We start from the raw sequence: 26,148 nt of genomic DNA on the forward strand, positions 1-26,148 counted from the left end.
AGCCTGTTACAGTGTGTGACCACCCTTTCAGTGAAGAACCTTTTCCTGATAGCTAACTTGAACATTCCCTGTTGCAGCTGGACTCCATTCCCTTGGGTCCTATCACTGGTCACCAGAGAGAACAAATCAGTACCTGCCCATCCACTGCTGGCTCATATTCAGCTTACTATTGACCAAAACCCACAGATCCCTCTCTGCAGGACTGCTCCTTCTGTAGTCTTGGTTGAACACTGACTTAACTGAGAGTTGGCCTGGTCAATTCAGTTAACATGTGATGACGTACATGTATTAGAACACAGCACAACATTTGTAGTCCTGGGCTACCTTACATGAGTGACCTAGAACATAGCTATCAATAAAAATTAATATTGTCTTGGAAGTCATTGATTTAAATAGGATAAAACAAGGCAATAATGTCAAAAAAAATAAATCATGTTTTACAAGATTTCATGTTTGATACTGTGTAAACTGTGTATGTAACAACTATGTAGACTAGGCTTCTACTAAAATTTCCCATTACTCATCAAGTACTAATAAATATTAAATTTATCTAAATGAAAACTAAACAAATCAAATTAATGAATATCATTAAAAGACATTTTTACTTTTCACATATGTTGCTTCTTTAGACTATTAAAATGATTTGAATTTAAAGTGTTGATGTTTACATCCTTATCAGCTGCATATTTGCCTTAGAAAGCAATTAAGAATTTTCTTTGTAATCCATTAATAATGAAAAATTTTATCTTATGACAGCAATATGCATTTAATCAAATTATTGCAGCAACTCATTGAATATATGGCCAAGATAATACAAAAATATAACCAAAATTTTACCTGACAATAATGGGGGTATAATGATTCAATTAATAATAGCACTTTCAAGTACTGCAGAATAGCCCACTGGAAATAATTTTCAGGATGCACCATATTGAGTATAAGCCAAAGACCAAAATGAAGCAGTCAGGTGGCAACATGAGAGCCAAAGTACCTTTTGGCACTCCACCCATGATTACACGAGTCTCAGTACAGCCAGGGAGTCACTAGGCACCCAGATCTCTATTAAGCTTTATCTTTGTAGTCCTCAAAGAGGAGTGAAAGTACCAAACCTTGGTTAAAAAACAAAGCAAAACAACAACAAAACCCACACACATTACAATCTAATTAATAACAAGGCACTTATCTGTAACACATTCAGGGCTCCTTTTTCGTGTGTGTGTGTGTGTGTGTGTTTGTGTGTGTATGTATGTGTGTTTTTGTTTACCTAACATCCTATACATATTCCCATCTTAGCTTTAGAGCAATAAGAATTGATTTGTTTTTCTTTCAGTTGACATACTGACATGTTCATGAGTGTAGTTTCAGAGCTGTTAAAGTACGAAATATCAGAAGACCCACAGGAAACTACTGAGTACTGGTAACACTGGACCATAATAACAAGATTATAACAAACACCATTGACCAATGTTGCTTGTGTAAAAGTTTTCTAAAGAAGCTCCATTAACTATGTGTTTCATACCCATTTAGATTGTTTGAATTAAAAAGGAATCCATTTAGGTATACAAATGGCATATTCAGCTGGCACTAGTTCTCTAGGAAGATTCAAGATGGGGAAAAGGTTTGACTAAGCATAAAATATTTTTAAAATCATTAATTAATTTTCTGAACAGCTCTTTATTCTCTTGTTGAAATACTACTTCTCACCGTCCTCGTCACCAAAACCACTTGCAGAATGTGACCTAAAATGCAAACTGTAAAACCAATACACGTAAGGGAAGCAAGAAGTGCCTGGCTGCAGCTGGTAGTTTTAACACATCAGTTTAAGCCTACAAGAAATTCATTTGTCTGCATGCTTCCAGTGGGCAGCCTAAACCCAGGGCAGAGGGGCAAAAAAAATTAATACTTGCCACAGCAGAACACCACTGGAGACTGACTGCAACTGTTTTCCCAGTTCTTTTCACGTTGCTAGACCTCAAATGGGTTTGTTAAATTCTCTGCTTAACAAGGAATACCTGCAAAGGAGACCTTGGTCTATAAACACTCAAGTTAATTTGATGGACAAGAATATACTGCCCTTTTCTTCTTTACCTATTGCCTCTTCAAGCAGATTTTGACTGGAGTCCAGCATTAGAATCTTGAGGGGCACCAGGGCCTGATGAGTTCACTTTACTGCTGCAAGTAGGCACGTGTATTTAGGAGAAATATCAAAAGCTGTCCCTTCCCGTTAGCACAACTCCATGAAACACAGGTCACAAGTGGTACCCAATTGACATCAGAATCTGAATTTTCTAACATAAGCTGTCTAGTTACAGGAACTTCAGTTTTATTAGAGGTAAACAGCTACCTACTTGTAAGTAATTCCTTCTACATTTAGGTGGAAGCACACCTAACAGGCACTGAACATTTATTTCTTAATCAATATGCATAATGTACACACATTCAGTGAGTTATTCTTCCTTGTAGCAAGTTATATTGGAGCCTGGTGACTTTACATTTCAGTTTAATTGTCCCTCAAATCAAAGAACTCCTTTTGAGAAAGTCTGACATTATTATCCAGTATCTCTGAAGCTTTCCGTATCATCATTGCAGTAGGCAGGACAATCTCCAGGATTTGCACCACTTTAATTTACTTTGTTTTAGACAACAGCCTAGGTTCAGGTGAGATGTGTGAGAAGGGTTAGGAAAACTTATAGTAAAGGCTGTCTGAAAAGTCTGCAGCAGCATAAACCTCTTAAAAAAGCAAAGATGTGGTTGCCAGAGTCAGGAGTCAAACTACTAGCCCTGTAACTCCATTAACCCTCTGTAAATTGAAGGCGATGTTTTCTTGTCTCCCAGATTATTCTGAAAAGTGATTGTATATTGTTAATATCTTTGATAATTATGTTGGGTAGCTAGAAAAATATTTGTGGAATATCCTGAGTGAGAAGGGACTCACAAGGACCATCAAGTCCCATTCCTGACTCCACACAGGACCACCCAAAAATAAAACCTTATGTCTGTGGGTGTTGTCCAAACACAGTGCTGACCCAGTGCCTCTGGGCGAAGAAACTTTTCCTAACACCCTCCCCTGTCCCACCTCCAGAGGGAATGGCAGTTCCTTCAGGTCCTGTCACTGTCCCCGGAGAGCAGAGCTCAGCACCTGCCCCTCTGCTCCCTTTGTGAGGGAGCTGCAGGCCGCCATGAGGCCTCCCCTCAGCCTGCTCTGCTCTGGGATGAACAAACCAAGGGACTTCAGCAACTCCCCCTACAACTTCCCCTCTACACCCTTCACCATCTTTGTAGCCTTCCTTTGGACATTCTCCGATAGTTTTATGTTCTTCTAATATTGTAGCAGCCAAACCTATGCAACCTAACTAACCAAGTGCTGAAGGTCTTACAAGACCAGCAGTACATGCATTTGACACCACCATCAGCTACAGCTGCAGTAGTACTACAATTGTAGGAAAAAAAAGGCATAAGGAAGAGAAAGTTTATATCTCTTCCTGCATTTTTCTTTGGTGAGAAATACCAAGTTCCATCAGAATATGTTAGTAGTACAGACTTCCCAAACACCTTTTTTTGTTTGTTTGTTTGTGTTTTTTTTTTTTTTTGTTATTTGAAAGAGTTTTTTTTTTTTTTTTTTTTTTTAATGAGAATAAATTCAAATATTTTTTTTCAAGTTAGCTCCTTTAAATTTTAGAATCCCTATATCTAAATATTGTCTGCCTTATCACTGGAGCCTGTTCCCATACTTGCTTCTGTACAGAGACTAATTATGTTACAAAAACCACTGAAGATTTGATCCAATTGCAATTCACAGACACGGCTATTAAAAGAATGGACAGCAATCTTTCCTAAGCTAATCACATCCAACGTCTCAGTTTCAAATACACAAGCAGGTCCTCACGCCTGCCTTTTCAACAGTGAGTTATTCTGTCACTGACACAAACTGTGCCTGATAATGTAATTAATTCACTGTTTGACTTCTGTTTCAACTAGAATGAACACAGTTCCCACCACAAACACTGTAATTTTGTTTTCTTTCATAATTTTCCTTTCTTCACAAAGTTTTATATGATTCTTACAATGAAGATCTCCAGCCATTAGCAAATAAGTTCAACACTTTTTCTGGAAGACACTATGCACATCTTCAGAGCACAGATTAGCTCAGGATATTTTTTTTATTATTCTAACTATTATTTTGCTAGGAGGTTCATTCAATGATTAACCCTGCAAATCCAAAGCCCTTGCTAAAGTTGCATGCACAATTTTTTTCCTAAGCTTGCACTACAGTTGCAACAGGGATATATGCCGTCCCTAAGCTGCAGGACCTCTCTCCTATAGAAAAAAATAAAAAAGAAAAAAAGAAAAAAAAAAAAAAAAAAGGGAGCTCAAAGGAGCTCAGAGCTCTAGCGTTAACAGGGCTTTTATTTCATTTATAGGATGAACACTCTGCAGACTGTATAGACAGACCCTGTTTCTTTCCTGCTTGAGCATTAATCTGTGAAACCACATACACATTTCAGTACAGCTATCAACAACATTCACTCACATCTGTGTTAGAAAAAAAAGTAGCATCAATATATATATTTTTATTGCTTCTTTCATTTTTAGGAACCATGGTGATCTCGTAAACTTAAAATTAAAAAAAAAAAGGGGGGGGGGGGGGGGAGGGGAAGGAGCAAAGACCCTCTCCAGCCCTCCATAAGTACCAGCATAATCCACAAGAGTTTATTTCAGCACACTGCTAGAACTAGAGAAGCAAGTCACAAAGCAACTCCCACATAACAGAACAAATTGTTTCCTGCAGAGCATCAATTAATGCAATTGTTTTTGGTGGTGGTGGTGTTTTTTGTTGTTGTTGTTGTTGTTGTTGTTGTTTTTGATTTCTTCAGCTCAGGTGTAGATTCTACTTGTCTGCACAGGAACCAATAGAACATTATGATGTCTTTGCTTCAGTTTCAGTGCTCAAGCAATGTATTTAAGGCTAAGTAGAATCAGTAGCCTAATGGTAATTAGCAAAATTACCAGATTGACCTGAAAGTTTAATTAATTACTAAGGCTCATCTTTAAAGATGTAAGGCTAGCCTTAGATAAAATAAATCAGTCATTAGCTGGAAAAAAAAAAAAAAAAAAAAAAAAAAAAAAAGTTAACATCAAAATAAAGGGATTAAGGATAATAAAAAAAGGACATTATTAATAAATTACAGAAGGGGAAAATAAATTAATGTAAGGATGATAAGCATGCTAGGGGAGAGCATAGAAAAAAAGAAATATTAAATAAGGGAGTGGCAGACATGTTAGTATTTTATTTCTGATTTTTTTTTCCTTTTTTTTTTTTTATCATTTTTAATTATTGCTCAGAATAAAAAAAAGCTGACCACTCTGGGTTCTTGTGAAATGAAAAATTGTTATTTGGGGTGAGAGAATGTTAACAGTGTTCTGCAATTTTTGATGTCCTATAATAAATACAGGTTCCACACAGTCCAAGATGTAAGTAACTAGTCAAGAATATAATTCTTAGAAAAGTAGCTCCACTCTACAAAAGTGTCTGTAAAAATCAGCTTTTTAAGACTCTACATCTCATGTGTCCCAATGGTTGTAAATCACATTTGTTCAAAGCACAAGCTCTTTTTTCCCTTCCAAAAAGTTAGCTAGAAGGCTACCTTTGGGATAAGAAAATTCTGTGTTCCTTTGTTTTATGCATCATCCTCATAAAGATGATTCATTTGAATCCATATTTCTGAGTATGATATGCAAGCCAAAAGGAAAGTAAAATAATAATAATAATAATTTCTTGTAATACTGACTGCTTGTAGAAAATCTCTAGATATGGTACAACAACTCAGAGCTGACTCTGAATGGTAGTGCAGCTATTCACACAGCTAATTAGATTTGCTGAAGGTAAGTATTAAAATGGTTATATAGTTATCATGGTTATATGCTCAGTAACTGAGCATTGAGCCTTGAATTCTGCTGCATAAGTACAAACGACTAAGGCCTCCTCTGATATACAGAATCTACCACCAAACTTGAGACACATAATACATTTGCAACAGGATGAAGTACACCAGTGTGTGATGTTAACAACTCATGAATATTTAATTCCTTAATTTAATGTGATGCTGCCAAGAACAATCTGCAGCTGCATTAGGTAGCAGTCCATTTATGGGATTCTTCTTAACCATCTTGTATGTTGTTAGCTACCACATGCTTCCTGTTGCGAGGTCTGAGGACTGGAAGGAAATGTTCCAAAATGCCATGAGTCTGTCCTCTGAAATAAGAACACAATTTCTATAACCAAGACTACTTCATACAGTAGGGACCTCTGTGATACCACCTGGCCAGCAAAGCCAGAGAAGGCCATGTACTTTTCAGATATCACCCAGAAGGCAGCTTTTATCCTCAAAAATGAAACAAAGTTGATAATCAGCTTTTTTGAAGCCAAATAGAACTCACTGCCTGGATGAAGATCAATATCATTAATAAAATCTAGGCATGTCCAAAAGAAGCATACAACCAGCTGAAGACATGTCTCCTCATGTAACAGTGTTTTACGGATATCAGTTCTGCTTATAGAATCATCAAGATCATTTGGTCCAACCATTCCCCTGCCATATATCACCCAGTAAACCGTGTCTCTAAGCACCACATCCAGCCTTTCTTTAAACACCCCCAGGGACAGTGACTCCATCACCTCCCTGTACAACCCATTCTAATTCCTGACTGCTCTTTCTGAGAAGAAATATTTCCTAATTTCCTGCCTGAACCTTCCCTCTCAAAACTTGAGGCCACTCCCTCTAGTCCTATGTGTTGGGTCTGTCTGGGCTGGAGTCACCTTTCCTTGCAGCAGCCCACACAGTGCTGTGTTCTGCACTCGTAGCTGAAACAGCACTGATATCACTCCAATGTTGTGTCTATTGCTGCATAGCGCTGGCACAGCATCAGGACTCCTTCCAGGCACCCAGGAGCCAGCAGGCTGTGGGTGGGCAAGTGATGGGGAAGGGACATTACCAGGGCAGCTGACCTAAAACAATCAAAGGGATATTCCATAACACCTGATGTCACACTCAGCAATAAAAAAGGGGTGCTCTCGTGGGTCAGGGGGCTGTTCCTCCTAAACAACCACTATGCATTTTGAGGCCCTGCTTCCCAGGACGTGGCCGAACATTGCTTGTTGATGGGAAGTAGAGAACAATTTATTTTTTTCCCTTCTCTCTGTGCTTCCGCACAGACTTATTGTTTCTTTTGTTTCTTTTTCTCCCCATTCCTTTCCCTTTAATTAAACCTTTCTCATCTCAAACCTTGAGTTCTCTGTGTTGTATTTTCTCCCCCTTTCCTCTTTGAGGAGGGGGGAAGTGAGAGAGCGGTTGTGGTGGAGCTCAGCTGGCCACCTGAGTAAAACCACCACATCCTATCACTAGTTATCTGTGAAAAGAGGCCGACCCCCAGCTCCACACTTCTTTCAGGTAGCTGTACAGACCAATAAGGTATCCCCTGAGCCTCCTCTTCTCCAGACTAAACAACCCCAATTCCCTCAGCTGCTCCTCACAAGACTTGTGTTTCAGGCCCTTCACCAGCTTCATAAGCCTTCTCTGGACATGCTCTGAGGCCTCAATGTCTTTCTTGCAGTGAGGGTCCCAAAACTGAATTCAGTACTTGAGGTGTCGCTTCACCAGGTCTGACTACAGGGGGGCAGTCACCTCCCTGGTCCTGATGGCTGCAGTATTCCTGATATGTATTCCAGGATGCTCTTGGCCTTCTTGGCCACCTGGGCACACTGTCGACTCATGTTCAAGTGAGCATCAGCCAACAACACCTAGAGCCTTTTCCTCTGCACAGCTTTTGAGCCACTTCCCCCCACCCCCACCCCCCCCCAAGCCTGTAACACTGCATCTAGTTGGTGTGACCAGACCAAAGTGCAGAACCTGCCACTTAGCCATGTTGGCCATCATCTCATTGGTCTCAATCCATCCTGTGCAGGTTTTTCTGCAGAACCTTCCTACCTTCCAGCAAATTGACACTTCTCCCCAGCTTGGTATCATCTGTAAACTTACTGAGGGTGCACTCAACTCCCTCATCCGAACCATCAATAAAGATATTAAGAGGATGTGCCCAAACTCCGGCCCTGAGGAACACCACGCATGACCAGTTGCCAGCTGGATTTCACTCCATTTACCACCACCCTCTGGGCCCAGCCAGTTTTTAACCCAGAGTGTACCTGTCCAAGCCATGGGCATAGGGGAACACTGTGGGAGACCACAAAGAAACATTGCACACACACAAATAGTTAATTTCCTCCAGTACAGAGTGAACATTCAGAACTACATTCAGCTTATGCAAACAGTGACACCTAATACAAAATAAGTTCACTCTGGTTTCTGTATTATAGATGAGGATGCCGGACTGTGATCCATGAAGGAGTATAAGGAAGATCCTTACAACAGCTTTATTTTTTTCATTTTGCACAGCTGCCACAAATGGAAACTGAGTTTTTGCTTTATAATCACAAGTTTGCTGGAAATTTTTGTGCTGGCTTGTAACAGGAGACAGAAGGGAGTGCAGCCCAACCTGTTGTATTGAGAGATAGTAAACATACTTGTCAGTAGCATGAATGGAAGAGACCTGAATGCATGTAGAAATCACACTGCATGAGGAAACAACTGACAGTTTTATTTAAGCATTTTCCATCAGAAAGGGTGCTATATTAGCTGTGACTTTTTATTGCCTTTTCATTTTCTCCTTCCTTCCTTCCTTCCTTCCTTGCTTCCTGCCTTCCTGCCTTCCTGCCTTCCTGCCTTCATCTCTCTCTTGTACCTATAGATCTGATTTGTGGAACTCCACTAAATATTCCTTATACGAGGGCTGCTGTATGACCTCCATGCCTGGAAAAAGCTCTGTATGAACAACACAGACGTGGTAGCCTTAACTTATGATGCAGGTCACTGCATCCACTTTTGGCCAGATTGAGTGGCTGTTACCAGGGGATAGGATAGGAGAGTGTACAGGTGGTGACATTGCAATCATACAATCATAGAATAATTTAGGTTGGAAGGGATCTCTGGGTCCATCCAGTACAACAACCTGCTCAACACAGGTCTAATTAAATCAGGTTGCTCAGGGCCATGTCCATCTGACTCTAGAACAGCTCCAAGAATGGAGATCCTACAGCTTCACTGGTATATAAACAAACAAACATATTATCATCTTTCTTTTATATCTAACTGTAATTTCCTATGTTCCATCTTACATCCATCACCTCTTGTCCTATTTCTGTGAACCAGCTATAGGGGTCTGGCTTCCCCTCCTCTGTGTCCTCTGATCCTGGAGTCAGAGATGGCAATAAGGTCTCCTAAGTCTCTCCACATCAGCCTCGCTGTCAACCTCTCACTCCACCTCACTTGCTCTAACATCATGGATATCTTGATCTATTTTTGAACTCGCTCAAGTCGGTCAGTCTTCCTTACATTGGGGGCCCCAAAACTGGATTCAGTACTCCCAGTCAGTCCCACAAATATGAGAATAGGTGAAGGATCACTTCTTGCAACCTGCTGTCTGCTGAGTTGCTAACAGTCCAGCAGGATATTTGTTCCCTATTCTACCAGGGAACAGACTGGGCTCATGTCCACCTTGCAGTCCACAGGACTTGACCTTAAAGGAAATCCCTGTATTCAGCTGAGCTCAAATCCAGTTGGAGGCCAGTCACTAGTGGCGTCCCCCAGGGCTCAGTGCTGGGGCCGGTCCTCTTTAATATCTTCATCAATGATCTGGACGAGGGCGTTGAGTGCACCCTCAGTAAGTTTGCAGTCAAGTCCAACTGGACTTGACTCCATTTACCACGACCCTTTGGGCCCGGCCATCCAGCCAGTTTCTAACCCAACGAAGCATGCGACTAGTCCTTCGCTACTAGAAGGACATCGAGGTGCTTGAGTGGGTCCAGAGAAGGGCAACGAAGCTGGTGAGGGGCCTGGAGAGCAAGTCCTACGAGGAGCGGCTGAGGGAGCTGGGCTTGTTCAGCCTGGAGAAAAGGAGGCTCAGGGGTGACCTTATTGCTCTCTACAGATACCTTAAAGGAGGTTGTAGTGAGGTGGGGGTTGGCCTGTTCTCCCACATGCCTGGTGACAGGACGAGGGGGAATGGGCTTAAGTTGTGCCAGGGGAGTTTTAGGCTGGATGTTTGGAAGAACTTCTTTACCGAAAGGGTTGTTAGACACTGGAACAGGCTGCCCAGGGAGGTGGTGGAGTCACCATCCCTGGAGGTCTTTAAAAGCCGTTTAGATGTAGAGCTTAGGGGTATGGTTTAGTGGGGACTGTTAGGTCAGAGGTTGGACTCGATGATCTTGAGGTCTCTTCCAACCTAGAAATTCTGTGATTCTGTGATTCTGTGATTCTCGGTCACTCTCGTCCCCTTTGCTGTGGGTTCCCACCCACGGGATGCAGTCCTTGATGAACTGATCCGGCGTGGGCTTCCCACAAGCAGCAGCTCTTCCAGAACTGCTCCAGTTATGGGTCCGTACCACGGGGTCCATCCCTCAGGAGAAAACTGCTCCAACCTGGCTCCCCTATGGGCAGCAGCTCCTGCCAGGTCACCTGCTCTTGCGTGGGCTCCTCTCCACGGCTACAGGTCCGGCCCAGAGTCTGCTCCGGCAGGGGTCTTCCACAGGCAGCAGCCTCCGTTGGTGCAGGTCCACCTGCTCCACTATGGTCTCCTCCACGGGCTGCAGCATGGAACCCTGCTTTTTTGTGGTACTCCATGGGCTGCAGGGGGACATCCTGCTTCACCATGGTCCTCACCACAGGCTGCAGGGGACTTCTGTTCCAGTGCCTGGAGTACCTCTCCCCCTCCTTCTAACACTGACCTTGGTGCCTGCAAGGCTGTTCCTCACTGCTCTCTCCCTCCCAGCTGCTGTGTGGCGCAGCGTTTTTTTCCCTGTCTTAAATATGCTCTCACAGGGGCACAAAACAACATCACTTATTGGCTCAGCTCTGGAAAACAATGGGACCCTTCCCAAACATGGGGCAGCTTCTATATCTTTCTCACAGAAACCACCCCTATGGCCTCCTGCCACCAAAACTTTGCCATGTAAACCCACTACAGGACCTCTTGTTGTATTTTTGCTAGTTTCTAGTGCCAACCGAAAATACAAGAAATAAAGGTAATAATTAAAACTCACCCATTCTGATGGAACTTTAATTTAATAATTGGATGTGAATGATGTTTCTAGATGCTACTTGCTAAGCAATCACAAATGAAGTGTCTAGAGTATTATATTTAATTTTTTAATAGCTGGTAGCAGTTTAAGATTAACAAATATGTTTGGCTAAAACATTTCACTGGACCTAAATTTTGAAAGCAATAGTTTCAACTCTCAATATTCTCCTGCTGGCTGAAAAAACTACCTATGTTGTCAGATACTGAGCATGGTATTACATCCACTTAGCCATGGCTGGAGATCACAGATGGCTGTAATGAAGGCACCATCCAATGCCTATTCTTTGCATTCAGGGTATAGAAGGCTGGGCTGCATTGTTTCCCACTTTGAATGCATTGCATGAGTGTTAGATATATGGAGATAACTTGGTATGTTTTAGTTTTGTTGCATTCATAAGGTTTTAAACTTTTATTTATTTAGTTATACATTACCAAATAACTTTTATTATTTTGCTTTAAGAGCGTAGCTTCAAAGTGGCGGTGCCAATAAAAGTCTGACAAATACACTTGATGTTTACTTAGATAAGATATTCTATCATGAAATATGGTTTGTATGATTGTTCATAGACACTAATGATTAAATGAGTTACACCACTTTCCCTCCAAATGCTCATTACTTCTGGGGTAGTAAACATAGTCACTAGATAGTATATTCATTTATCCTATACTTACTGTTACAATTTATAGTGTAGTCCCATCTCCCCAGCTGTAATGTTAATACAAAACTTAATGTACAAATAGATAGAATTTAATCATATTCTGGATACTTTCTTCTAGATAGATTTCAAAATAATCCATTCCTCTTTTTGTCCTTAATGTTCATGGGACTTATGATGCAGCAAAAAAGTAACCTTCTCTGGTTATACTCTCCAGCTGCCAGAGACTGAAGATTATCGAAGTTTCATGGGGGTACTCTTGTCATTTGTTGCCTTTCACCACCAGTACAGTGATGTTGTGGCTTGAGTCCCAGAAGGCAACAAATGACTTACACAATGTGAAGAAAAAAAAAGAGAGAAAGAGAGAGAAAGAGAGAGAAAGAGGGAGAGAGAGAGAGAGAGAGAGAGAGAGAGAGAGAAAGAAGGAAAGAAGGAAAGAAGGAAAGAAGGAAAGAAAGAAGGAAAGAAAGAAGGAAAGAAGGAAAGAAGGAAAGAAAGAAGGAAAGAAGGAAAGAAGGAAAGAAAGAAGGAAAGAAAGAAGGAAAGAAGGAAAGAAGGAAAGAAGGAAAGAAGGAAAGAAGGAAAGAAGGAAAGAAAGAAGGAAAGAAGGAAAGAAGGAAAGAAAGAAGGAAAGAAGGAAAGAAAGAAAGAAGGAAAGAAGGAAGGAAGGAAGGAAGGAAGGAAGGAAGGAAGGAAGGAAGGAAGGAAGGAAGGAAGGAAGGAAGGAAGGAAGGAAGGAAGGAAGGAAGGAAGGAAGAAAAAGAAAGAAAAGGAGGAGACACAAGCTGTACAAAGAAAATGAAGAAGAGTAATAATTTGTCTAATTGGTTTGAGTTATAACATATATTTGGAAAGAATATCTCTGAAAGTCTTACATGCTGGTTGTGATGTGTCACAGCCTCCACCAAATCCTGATCAGTAGTAATTTTTGTGGTTTCCACTTTGGACCCACTACTAGTCAGTTTGCTTCAGCCTACCTTGAAGTTTAATTAGCTTTGTTGACAAATTTTGTGCATATTTTCCATGTTCATAATATTAACTGTTAGACATAGAGTGCAATGCTATAATAACATGAATATACATATATGTGTATTATTGTTTTTTAACAATATGATTGCTAAAAGCGTGCATGGGACCCAGGACAAAAGTGCCCAAAATACCCAGTTTCATGATTTTCCAGATACATGTACTCTCTCTTACACTCTTCTAATAGGCCCAGGTCTGATATCAAAAGTAGCAACCAGCAAAATGAGTCTATTTGCTTTCATTTTTCAAAAGAAATTAAATATATGACCCAAAAGAAGTCATGGATTTGTGACAGAAAACCAAGAGAGACTGATTTCTCCTTCTCCTCTTGCTTTATTGCTACTCTTATGACAGAACTACTTGCCAGCCTTCAATAGGACTTGACATATTGTCATCTTTCCTTCCCTATCTCTTTCATGTATTTCAGGGAATCTTAACAAATAGGTTTATTTCAAATATATACTCTTTTTTTTTTTTTTTTTTTTCTCATTATGGTTTTGCCTTTCTTCTACTCATTTGATTGTCACCTTTTCCATTTTTGCTGTTTTTTGTTAATGACATCAGTATGTCTCATTATTACTGAGAATTTTCCTGAAAAAAAAATCTGAGAAGAAACAAAATAAAAGAACAATCACTTTTACAAAACACTTTCCACAATGTGTTTTATCACCTGTCACAGATGAAACTATTAACATACACAGCTGTGTGTTCTAGATATCTGGGACAGGATAAGAGAGCAAGAAGTGACTCAGAAGAGTGTAGCGATAAACCATAAATAACCTCATTGACAACCATTGACCTCAAATAACCAGGACAGTGACATATGGTGCTCTATGTTCAGTGCTGTCTTCTATAATACTGCTGCCTACACTATGAAAGTTTACCCTAGACACATCAATTTTCAGCAGCTATTAACAATATGAACTCTCCTTTCTTTTGCAAGGCATTAAAAAAAAAATAAAAAAATTGTCTCTTCTTTCACAAAACATGCTGAATGTTACTGATGCTATGTACCAGATGACATTATATTATATATCTCATTTATCTCTCTATGTGAATATCAAGAGTTTCAATCAAGAGCTTGATGGAGAGTTCTGAATTGAGTCCACATCTCTTTGTCTTGCAAAAGACAAACAAGAGCCAAAGCCTTGGACTGTCCCACCTAGAATCTGATTTACCTGGTAGATCTGACAGTCAATGACAGGAATGGTCTTGCTATTGGATGAAAATAGGAAATATCATAACCATTCTCTTGGACTTTTCCACAGTATTCACTATTTCTGTCCAGGACACCGTGATCTGTGAGACAAAGATCCAGTGAATCATTAACATTTCAAGAGCTCTACTTGGAGGACAGTATTAGCATAATACCAATTGGTAAAATGCACACAATACACTTCCTTTAGAGAGTTTAAAAACAACAACAACAAAATCTTAATGTTTTTTTGAACATCGACATACAGTTATCAGCTAAATAAAAATATTTTAGATGCCTCCAAATTTTGGTACTAATCTGTTGCCAAGATGACTTAACATTGGCTGAAAACAAATCATAGGCAGAAAGGGCATTGACCGACAAATTAAATTAAAAAAAAAAAAAAAAAAGCAAAGTTTGCAATGACAATATGATCTACTTTCATAAAAGTTTCAGATGTGAATTGATCAGACCAGATCATATTCAGGAATAGTCATAGTCCTTTGTAAGAGCAACTCAAATATTATTGCCCATCTTTTCTCCTTCCCTGTTGCAGTGGACATTGACCTGGCATCAATTGGGCTACAAAGATGGTGAAAGGCCTGGAGGGGAAGACGTACGAGGAACGGCTGAGGGCACTGGGCCTGTTCAGCCTGGAGAAGAGGAGGCTAAGGGGAGACCTCATCGCAGTCTACAACTTCCTCGTAAGGGGGTGTCGAGAGGCAGGAGACCTTTTCTCCATTAACACCAGCGACAGGACCCGCGGGAATGGAGTTAAGCTGAGGCAGGGGAAGTTTAGGCTGGACATCAGGAAGGGGTTCTTCGCAGAGAGGGTGGTTGCACACTGGAACAGGCTCCCCAGGGAAGTGGTCACTGCACCGAGCCTGACTGAATTTAAGAAGAGATTGGACTGTGCACTTAGTCACATGGTCTGAACTTGGGCAGACCTGTGCGGTGTCAAGAGTTGGACTTGATGATCCTTAAGGGTCCCTTCCAACTCAGGATATTCTATGATTCTATGAATTATTGTTCACATCGCCTTTTGACTACACTAGAGGAATTCATAAATTTGAATGTAAATCCTCCAGATCTGTGGTGTAATGACCACAAGGACACCAGGGTTCTTTCAGAATCACTAACTGCTACCACTTTATTGATGACATAACTTCAACTGTCTTCCACTCTCATATTGAAGACAGGTTTCCTTCTTATACTATTTGCTCCACAGTAGTACTTTTCCACGAACTATTCATTGGTCAACAACTTCGCTCGGCAGTAGAAAACACCCAGCAACTTCTATGTCTTAAGGACTGGAGAACAAGCAACCCAAGACTACAAGGTGTCTCCTGAATCATCCTACTTTGTTCCCTCTAAACACCTTACATTCCTGATGGTCTCATTGTTAAGAGTCTAATGTTATCACCAACCTTGGGGCTTGTTGACCCCCATGGCCACACTCCCACATAGATCTTAGAAAAAAAATATTAATTAAAATTGTCCTCAACAATGCAGACTACATCTGTGGTATAACAAGCACAACAGCCCCATGTTTTGTGTTGATTTTGTGAAGAAATGAAAAATCCAATTCAAACAGAACCTGGCCCAGGACCCTAAAATGCCTATGTATGTACAACAAAGAATGAAGGCTCCGTTTATTGCCCTCTGCCATTTATTGCCTTCAAAACAGGGTCTTTTCTCATTTCTTCCCTACCCCTTCTCCCCCACACACACCCCTCCTCCATGCAACAACAAAACAGGACTGCACGCATTTTGCTCCCTAAAAAAAGTGCAAGTAGATCCATGAGCAATGGTCGTGCTCTATTATGCTGTTCACAGAAGACCTTGGCTTTCTGGTACTAGTGCAGTAGAGAAACTATAAAGAGTAGTCCCTAAATAGAGGATAGGCAAAATGTTTTGCTAATGCTATAGAAACTATTTGCCCCTGTTCATGTAAACTCTTCAGTAACAGTAGAGTTCAGAAGCAGCTGACATCGGGTACATATTTTTCAGGTTGGAACCTGATTTTCTTGAGATGAATGGTATCAGAATCCCTGCAGGTCTCTACAGACTTTCCGGTGAAATGCTGTAGAGTACTTGATTCCCTTTCATGCACAGGCTAATTTGAACTGGTAAGAGAGGCAATATGACATTTCACATTTTCTCTTCCTTTTTGTGTGTGGTTCTACTCAATCCAATTTTGCCAATGACCTTTCAGCAAGAACTAACTGGGGTGGGACCTTAGTAGGGGTCTGCAAATATGTCATATAAAACTGGAGAATAGTAAGAAATATGGTATCTTCTGCAAGCAGGTGAAAGAACATCATGTATCTGGAACAGTATCAAGCATGATTCGAAGTTTAGTTTCAGTGCAAATGCTCTTTTGAGTCTTTTAACTCATAAGACAAGAATGATCTGAGACACTGTATACATCTTAAATGATCTACTGAATGTTTTGTTTATATCAAAAAAGATACTTTTTAAAAGGGGGTGCATATACATGTAGCAGTATTTGAAAATGTACATAGAAGGTACATGGACAGATTCACTTCATTTAGGTTGATACCTTTCTTGTGTTCTACCACTGTGTTCTAATGTTCCCATATCTTGACTGGAAACGTCAGTGCTAGCATAAGTTAAGATATTGCATTTGCTCATGGAGGTGATGGAAATGTAATCATGGACCAGCAATTTTGCCACCAGCCTGTATGACCCACTGCGTCAATCAAGTAAGTGACCAAAAGTGCTAATTATGTGAAAGAGCACTGGGTTTTGTTCTTGTGTTTTTTTACTACTTGTAAAAATGTATAGGTTCTAAATTCACAACATGTATTTCTCAGAGCATATGGTCTAAAGCAATTACACTGTTCTTACTCTTCCCTGCTTAAAAAACAACTGAGCAAACAAACAAACAAACAAACAAAAACAAAAACAAACAAACAAACAAACAAAAACAAAAACAAACAAACAAACAAACAAACAAACAAAAAAAAAAAAACAGGAGAAAAGCCAAACACTAAATGAATAAACTGTGTGTACCCAATACTTACAATGTGTCCTAGAATATACTACATAATTCACTATAGCTCAGATCTGGATTTCTAAACAAACACTTTGTGTTGCTATCTTTTTGCATTTTTTGTGTGAAAAGAGTACTTCAGAACAGCAGAAATAATTAATGTGACTGTGTGTTGCCAGAGCAGCTGAGCTGCAGGTTCTTTTAAAAATCCAATATTTTATTTTTTAAACAAAATATTTTCTTCCATCTATAAATTAGAATAGAATTCACATGGATAAACATACTGAAGTCAGTGTGAGAACTCATGTGAGTGAATTTTGAAAACAGAAATATTAATCTCAACTCATAATGACATCCACCATGACTTTAACTTTTGCTGCTTAAAATAAAACTCACTTTGGTTCCAGTTCTGTATCTTCAGTTACGATCACCTACAGAGTAGTTAATGAATACTACTTCCATACCAATAGTCTCATGAAATCTCAACTATTACTCATTCTTTTCCCCACCTCTCCCATACTGCACATCAGTTCTGGGACTATGAACAGAGAAATGGGAAAAGCAAACAGTTCTTCTTTCATGGTAAAGAAAAAACTGATAAGTTATGAACCTATCAGAATGAAAAAAAAAAAAAAAAGAAAAAAAAAAAAGAAAAGAAAAAAAACACATTCGTGGTTTTATTTTTTAAATATTTTCTTCAATTTATTAATAATTTTTAATATATATTTATTTATGGCTTTGAGCAAAGACAAAAGAAAAAAGTCTAACTTATCCCCAATCATAGAGTTATTGTAAGAATCAGATCTATAGTCTTCCCAGCAGCAGTAAGATCCAACCTTTTTCATTAATACATTTCATCCTGTACAGATGTGAGATTTCATATTTATGGGCTTAGGTATGTACAGACAAAATAGGTCAGTTCAGAAACTAGCAATGGACCTTTATATTACAGGAATGTGAGTCATTTGGTTCTTAATCTAAGTATATATACATTCATACATACATTATATATATACGTATATAATTTTATACCCTGTACCACTTTTTTTTTTTAATTAACATACAAAGCCTAGATATTGTCCACTCTATTACAAAGTCATTAAAAATTATTTATGGTTTCACTGAAAGACCATGTGAATTAATATTTCTTCATAGTGCTTAAAATAAAATAAATATATATATAAAAATATTTCACTACTAACCCCATTTCTCCTATTAAATGTAAACCTTAAACAGTTTGAAAGATCAGAATATGATCTTAATTAACTGACAGAATTTGTTAGTATTAAAATAATATGTGGGGGGTATTGTACTGAGAAATAAATGGTCTTGCAGCGTATCCATAATGTTCCAAACATGTTTAAACAACCACTTCCTCGTATACTACTCTGGGCCACTTGGACTAATGGCAGCAGCATGTTAATGGGTTAATTACATTGATTTTCACTGGTGAGTGGGAGTCAGCAGAAACTGGAAAAATAGATATTTTTTTACTTTTTATTTGATGTACCACTTTAGTAAAAGGCATAACAGGCAGCATGGGTTCAAGCTCTGTTAGCTTTAGAATATTTACTTGGCTCTCAAGTACATCTGGATTCACTGCATTACGTAGTATGTGATGTTATTTAATTTTTCTGTGCATTGTGAAACTCAGCATTAATGGGAAAAGAAGAATTCCTTTGCATTCACTTCCTTAACATGAATCTGCTGAGTTTTAAGGAACAGAATATATGCTTGTATCATATCCATAATGCTGATTTTTCAATGAGTTAAATTATTACACATTTAGTTTCAATATCTATTAAATGTGACAAATCAGGCACAAATGACTATGAAAGAACTTTTCTTTTTTTTTTTTTTTTTTTTTTTTTTTTTTTATGGATAACATGAAGATCTGAGCAAACAGAACAAAACGTTCACAAAACGGTATGCTTTAACCCTGCTTTCTGTCACAATTTCCATTCTGTTTTGAAGACATAAAAATTAATAAACCTCATACCTATGGGCTATGTTTGACACTACATGCCTTAGGATACACTATCCATTTAATTACAATATACACAGAGCAAATCGTGCATTTCCAGACAGACTTGATGCTATATTATATTTAATTTTTATTTTTTTTTAAATTAACACCACAGTCAACTACAAAACTACAGTGAAGACACAGAAAGCACCTGAAAGCCTAGATCAAGCTGTGGATTACAAATAATCCTTTAAATGAAAGACCTCACTTCTAGACTTAAACCAGAGATTCAAAGTCAGCATTATAGGAATTTTAAGGTAGACATAAATCGATGAATGGTTATTAGTTCCTAAGATACCATAAAAGTCTTTTCCTACAATAGCTGACTGAACCTATTTTTATTTTTATTTTTTTAATTATTATTTTTTTTCTTTCCCAAAGCATGCATGGAATATTTTCGGATGCTATTTAGGGCAAGGAGAAGAAAAGTGATGGTATTGGTGAAGTACAAGCGATTTGCAGGATCAAGCGTACAATTTTGCGTAAAACATTGCATGTAAAAGTAACATTGTAGGTTTTAAGCCATTGCATTACAATTCAACAGTTGTGTTGCACTTAGCTTTAACAAATTTTAAAACGGTAAATTTTGAAGTGAAGAGCTGAACCTAAATTCCTAAACAAATACCTTGCAATGGTACACCACACAGCAGCTATTTTTATTTGGGTCTAAAAAGGTATTTACAATGGCAATATTTATAGTCTTTGTAAAAGTCTTTAGCAATATGAAGACTGAAGTCCACCCAGTTTACTGAAACAACAGAAGGGTTGACATGGTGTGAGGTTACAATCTATCCAGAGGAGTGCTAGTGCCATCCTTGTCTTGTCAATCTAATTCTGAATGGAAAGCACAAAAAATAGTAATTGCAATTGGAAATAACTGAACTCTTCATGAAAAATTGTTAACAATGTATATGAATAAATGAAATAACAATGTTTTCAGAATACTACTCAGTGCTTTGTTTTAGTTAGGTTGGTTATTTGTTTTATACTTGTTTGAAATTTGTTACTATGTTGACAATTTTCCCATGAAAATGGGAAACCTGGTGAACAAAGAAATCTGTTAGACTGGTTTTAAAGTCAACATATTATAAATAAATGATATTACAGAAGAATTAGACTTCTTTAATGGTTGCAAGAAAGGAAGACACGAATTCAAACAAGTTTTCTCAATCCCTTTTTTGATATATATATATATATATATATATAAAATATATATATATATATATACACACATAATTTTTACATTCGTTATTTAGGGCAAAGCTGTCTAAAGTATTTTTTCTCATAAGTAGACTGCTAGGATACACGAGGAAACAGGCTAAAACAGTTCCTGGGACGGCTCTCAGTTTGCTGCAAGTCTGTTTTCTCGTAGTCACCAGGGATCATAAGTTTGATGCGAACCGTGGTTTGTCTCCCTCCGACTCTGTGCTTAAGACTGCAGAAGAATCCCTTTGCAGGGGTGCTGTGGGCGGCACTGCCCCCCGGTTTGGGGGGATGGCTCCCGAGGACATCTGTCGGAAGAGTGAGACCCGCTGGGGGACAGTGGCCCGGCTGGCCGGTGGCACACTGGCTCCAGGGGCAGGCTGCGGAAGGGAGGCCAGGGACTCCCCCACGGTGGGGTGAGGCCTGGCGATCAGTGTGGAGATCTCGTGGGGCAAGGAGGGCTGCGATGCGGAGAGGGGCCGCACCTCCCGGCTCAGGTTGGTGTTGTGGAGGGCCTGGGTGCTCTTGTGAACCTCATTCTTGGGTGCAGCACCTGGCGGTGGCTGGGGTGCCTGTGGCTGCTGCTGCATGAGGGAGAGCTGTGAGGCTGTCGGTGAGGCGTACTGGAAAGTTCGGCCGGCCAGGGGACTCTGTACAGGCGGACTGCAGACAGCAGTGGTGTAGGAACAGGGCGAAAGGATGACAGCTTGCTGGGGTGTCTGTGTGCTGGGCGAGGGGGAGTGCAGGTTTCCATGGGACAGGCTGCCAGCGGTGTAAACAGGAGGGGACTGTGTCCTGACGCGTGATGAGGAGGTGGTAGAGGTGCTGGAGTTCAGCACCGGCATCTGCTGCAAGCTCACTGGGGCGATGGTCTGCACCATCTCCCTGTCATGCTTGACAATCTGCTTCAAGATCTCATTCTCCTGGTTGTTGAAAACCCCTGTATTGAGGTCCTTCTGGAACTTCTGGAGAAGGATGGAGTTCTTCTTCCCTGCACAGACAAGCAGAAGACTTAGCCAGCCTGACATACTTTACATTTCAGCTCTTTTGCTGAGGCTCATATGAGCATCGCCTTCACCCAGGTATGGTTCCCCCTCTCTACACCAGAACTGCAAGCTTTAGTAGTGCCATCATGTTCAGAGACACCTGAACTTTCCGTGCTCCTTCACTTGCAGTGCATTTCCATTATTGCAATTATTCTGAATATGTAACCATGGTAATTTAGCAAACAAAAGGGTCGAAAAGGCCATCAGGCTCTGCACAAATAACATTCTTCTTTCTGCAAAGCTGTCCTAATTTCCACTAAACTGTTATGTAAGTTATAAATACATCTTCCATTTAGTACATTCCATGGAACTAATTACTAGCCATTAGTAACCAGTGACCACTAGTTTACAGGAAATCATGTTTTCAATGCTTGTGAGCTGATACGATCTCATTGCTAATGTGAAACTTGCTTACACAATAAAGCCTGTTGCATATTGTGTCTTTTCTGTGTCCTGACATTTCCTTGATGCTTTTTTGATGCTTTTAGTGTCTGCAAGATGCAGATGCTATTTTATGTCATAGGAATACAATGGCACTGAGCTGTTTTTTGTTTTGTTTTGCTTTGTTTCTTTTTAGGTAAGACAATTCACATTTTATCTTTTGTTCTGTGTAGATTTTGTATTGTAAACACAGCACTTCAGACTGGATTAGTAGTGATCTGAGCACACTGTACTTTACTACTAGTATTATTGAAGCACATATCACTTAAGAGTTGGACTACGTTTCCAGAAAGCATTGGAAGAAAAATTTTATGAGTTTGTAAAGTCTTAATAAGATAAATAAATACACTGAATACTCATAAATTACAAAATAATAAAATAGATCTATTCAATATTGGAAAACTATATATATGTATTTCATTTTTGTACTCTTGCTACATTAAAGAAAACACAAATACGTTTTCTTCCAAATCACATTTTCAGCTGAGAATAGATAGCACAATGACAATGCACTGAAAGTTGTTACCTATCCCCTTTGGAGAAACTGCAGACTTACCTGTATTGAAAAAGAGTGATGTGGATAAAATCTTACACTAGAATTTTCTTGTGAGGCTGAGGAGACTACATTGAGGATAAAAGATTTTATATGAATATCTGCATTTTAAAAGCAGTGTCGATAATGATGATCAGAACGCATTTCTTTCTACCTAAGGCCATATATTTTTATCTAATACATTTTATTAGAGGGGTCCAGAAGGGCTGGTTGCACAATAGCAACACTGTTTTGATAATCTGCCATATAATTCCACATTTCGCTAAGCTATCCTTGTCCTGCTTTTCTCATTACAAGCTGATCTGAGTAACTTCAGTGTGCAGCCATCAATGCTACCAGAACCCATGTTGTGAGGAAAATGAGAGTCCTGCTGCAAAGGATTAGCTCACTTCAACAAACACAGGTTTTGAGAGTGCTCAGAGACTTCAGCTCTTCTCAGCACTATAGATGCCATCTCTAAACTGTTTATATAGGAATATGTCATCTACTGCTCCCTAAACTGCATAAATCCCATGAATTGCTGAGGTCAGAAAAAGAAATATAAAGGATTAATAAATAATGCTAATGATAATTAAACTATACAGAATAATCCTCATAGAAGACTGAGAGCTCTCTAAAATTCAAAGTTTTCTATTACTTAAAAATGAACTTTCAGAATTTCTTATCTGATCACATCTTATTTATAGATCAATAGAGCATTTACTTCAATGTAACAGAAATGAATTTTTTAAGAAAGATTGAATCTTGGCACATTATCCTTCAACTATCGTATCTAGGAAAAGAAGAGGTAGAAAGGTAGAAAGATTTTATGAATTTCAAATATGGAAAAAATAATAATACCTATTCTGTCGAGTCTATCAATTGCCACTGTTTCAAAGGCTCTTCTCATCATGGGGTACTCTTCCAGAACCTCATTGAAGTTGTCCACTGAGAGGGAGTAGAGGCGACAATACGTGTCTGCTCGTACACTGGCAGTTCGACGGCCCTTGGTCAAAAGGCAAATCTCTGGGGAGAGAAACATTTGTTGCACATAGGAAACAAAGATTTAGTGAACCATGAGAAACTTAACAGCTAGGAAATGACTCAATGATAACAAGTACTCTGGCAATTTTTCTCTTGCTATTTGCACAAGGTTGCATGGGCAGTTCTGAAGGTGTTTGATTCTATCTCTGCTACTATGAAAAAATAACTAATCTCCTTTAAAAGCCCTGCTTATATGTTTTCTCAGTCTACATTCTGATTTTATTGGGCCTTTAAAAAAAAATCACTTGAAGTTGTAAAAAATGATCCATCAGCTGTCAAATACAGCTTGCTGACTCAATTAACACAAGTGATTCTATTGATTTTTTTATTATTATTTTTGAAATATTCAGCTGACAGAGAGAATCAATTCCTTTAATCATTCAGCAGATTTTCTAAGCTGTTTTAATACATGATATCTGAATGTAAGAAGTGCTTTAATAAAAATGTTTCAAATGTGAAAATGCTTTCTGTTTGGTTTTATGTCATGGGAGATGAAAATTAGGATTTTAGACTTTTTTTTTTTTTTTTTTATTTGGCTGAACAGCAGATCCCTTTTAACCTTTCTTTACTCCACTTCATTAATCTAGCAGGCTTGCTTTGAGAGTATCTCCAACAGGAATTCATTGTTCTGGAAGACAGGGGACTGAATCTACATGCAGGGTCCCAAAAAACAGTTCAGCTTGCAACTGTTTATTCTTGAACCCACAGGAAAAGGTTTTCTGGATAAAGGCCTAAGGCAGTGTCAGAGGATTGTAACAGAAAAACATATTAGAGAGATGCATAAATCCATCTAATGCAACTATGTTTACCAGCAGAAGTCTCTGATATTCAGACATGTTATGTAAGACCTCATATGTTTGCAAAGATGTCAAACTCAAGGTATTGAAGATATCTCACTTCTAGAATATATATGTGATCATTCTTTTCCTTGAATCCACTCCTGTTTTCAATGAAGATCTACATTAGCAAAGGTTACAGGAGATTTACTATTACCTAAAATAAAAGAACATTTAACACAGCATAAAGTACAATGGGTTCAGTTTGAAATATTCTTTATATTCAACTAAAAGTGAGGTTGTTTGCATGAGACTTTGAAATTAGAAACAATTTGGAAACTTCTTTCAAATTGTCTATCCACCCTTATTCCCTAAACCGTGTTTTCCTTTAGATCACAACTGATGTTTTACTCAAGCATTCCAATTAATTCTCATTGCAGTACAAACTGCAATGTACAGTACAAATTGACATGAAAATGTCAATTGCAAAAAGTAGTGTTTGATTTTATCCCATTTTCAAGTTTGGGAATGAAAAAACATGTAGAAATGTTCTGAATTCTAGGGCTCAGGCAGGGTGGGAGATAATTTCCCTACCCAGTTCTAGCAGTTAAGAGCATTGAGTTATAGAGCATATAGAGCAGATATTGAGCATATCTGTTAATATTTAAATACTGGAAGCGGATCAAGAAACTGTTTCCTACCATGCTTGTGTATTAAGAACAAACTATCATTCTCAATGAAGTGTGGAAATAAAAATATTTTTCATTATATGAAATAAGAAATTCTGCAGCATTACTTCAAATGTGCAAAGTGCTAGTATAGTTATTTATTTTGCTGTGTGTCTTTAACAAAACACTTTTTTTATTCATTTTTTTAATTCAGTTTAAAGAACCCTGATGTTTTTTGGTCTGATACTTCTTGTTGAAGAATTTCCACATGCTACCTAACTGAAGGCTTAGGGGCTAAGATGCTTAAATAACAGTGGATAAATCAAAGAATATTAATGTGTATCCAGTACTAGCATAGAATGTACTTAGACCCCTATAGCTTTGGGAAGAATTTATAGACTAATGTCTATTGTAAAAGTCTCGACCCAATGTCCCTCAGAAGACCTGTTACCCAAGAAAAATTATGATCTGTTGTAAAGAGCAAACAGAAGTCAGTCCTTTCTTCTTCCATCCCCTAACACATCCTGACCCCTTCTCCTTTGATTGCACTCACTGCATCGTAGTTACAAGAACGAGAAGGACACTTTGCCCAAAGGGAGTAGTTAACTGCAGTGAATACCCACTCCATTTCTTAAGATACACTTGAGATGTTACACAGAAGTTTTTCAATATATGGTTGAATTTATAAATAACTTAATTGTCTGGAAAATGTGTGATTTGTGATTACCTCTTGATTTTCTGCTTTCTTCACTTAAAATAGCTTCAAACAATACTAAAGGCATAATGAGATATCTTCCACCGTACTTAACAAAGAAAAATACTTGAGCCTATGAAACATCATACACCCCAAACAAAGCAAACACTGACTGTGAATACTAAGTATTCTGAAGAGTGTAAAAATAATACTTTCATCTTTATTGAGAGAACACTGTATTTTAGATTACTTCAACAAGAATGATGGGAAGACGCCATAAAAAAACAGTTAGATTTTGTCACAGGACAATGTAGCAATGGAATTCATGTATGTTATTGTAATAAATAAATACATTTTCATTCTTCATTCTAAATACTTTTTTTTTTTTTTTTTTAATGCCCTTCTTTCCTTGTGTTATTCTTGCCAAGCAAGAAGACTGGAAAGAATCACTATGTAAACTATGTCAAAAAAAATAAAATAAATAAATAAAATAAAAAAGATGTATATCTTATTCTGCAAATCCTTTGTCAACCCACAACTTCTGGCTGAAGAACATCTCTTTGGAAGGCTATTCATATCAATAATAAAATCATCTAGTCAGATACAACATGAAAGAAAAGATAGGAGAAATGTCA

General features: G+C 38.6%; 1 protein-coding gene across 1 annotated transcript in view; it reads right to left on the reverse strand.

Annotated features, from left to right (window-relative positions):
• Positions 1 to 20,295: 20,295 nt before the first annotated feature.
• Positions 20,296 to 26,148, reverse strand: part of HCN1 (hyperpolarization activated cyclic nucleotide gated potassium channel 1) — a 207,606-nt gene continuing 201,753 nt past the window's right edge. The window contains exons 7-8 of the mRNA XM_068667398.1: positions 23,193 to 23,357; positions 20,296 to 21,303 (exon numbers count right to left, since the gene is read on the reverse strand). Of these exons, the coding sequence (XP_068523499.1) occupies positions 20,492 to 21,303; positions 23,193 to 23,357 (977 nt within the window). The 3' untranslated portion in view covers positions 20,296 to 20,491. The remainder of the gene's footprint in view (positions 21,304 to 23,192; positions 23,358 to 26,148) is intronic.

This window comes from Anas acuta, chromosome Z, assembly GCF_963932015.1.
Source record: "Anas acuta chromosome Z, bAnaAcu1.1, whole genome shotgun sequence".
NCBI classification, from domain to species: Eukaryota; Metazoa; Chordata; class Aves; order Anseriformes; family Anatidae; genus Anas; species Anas acuta.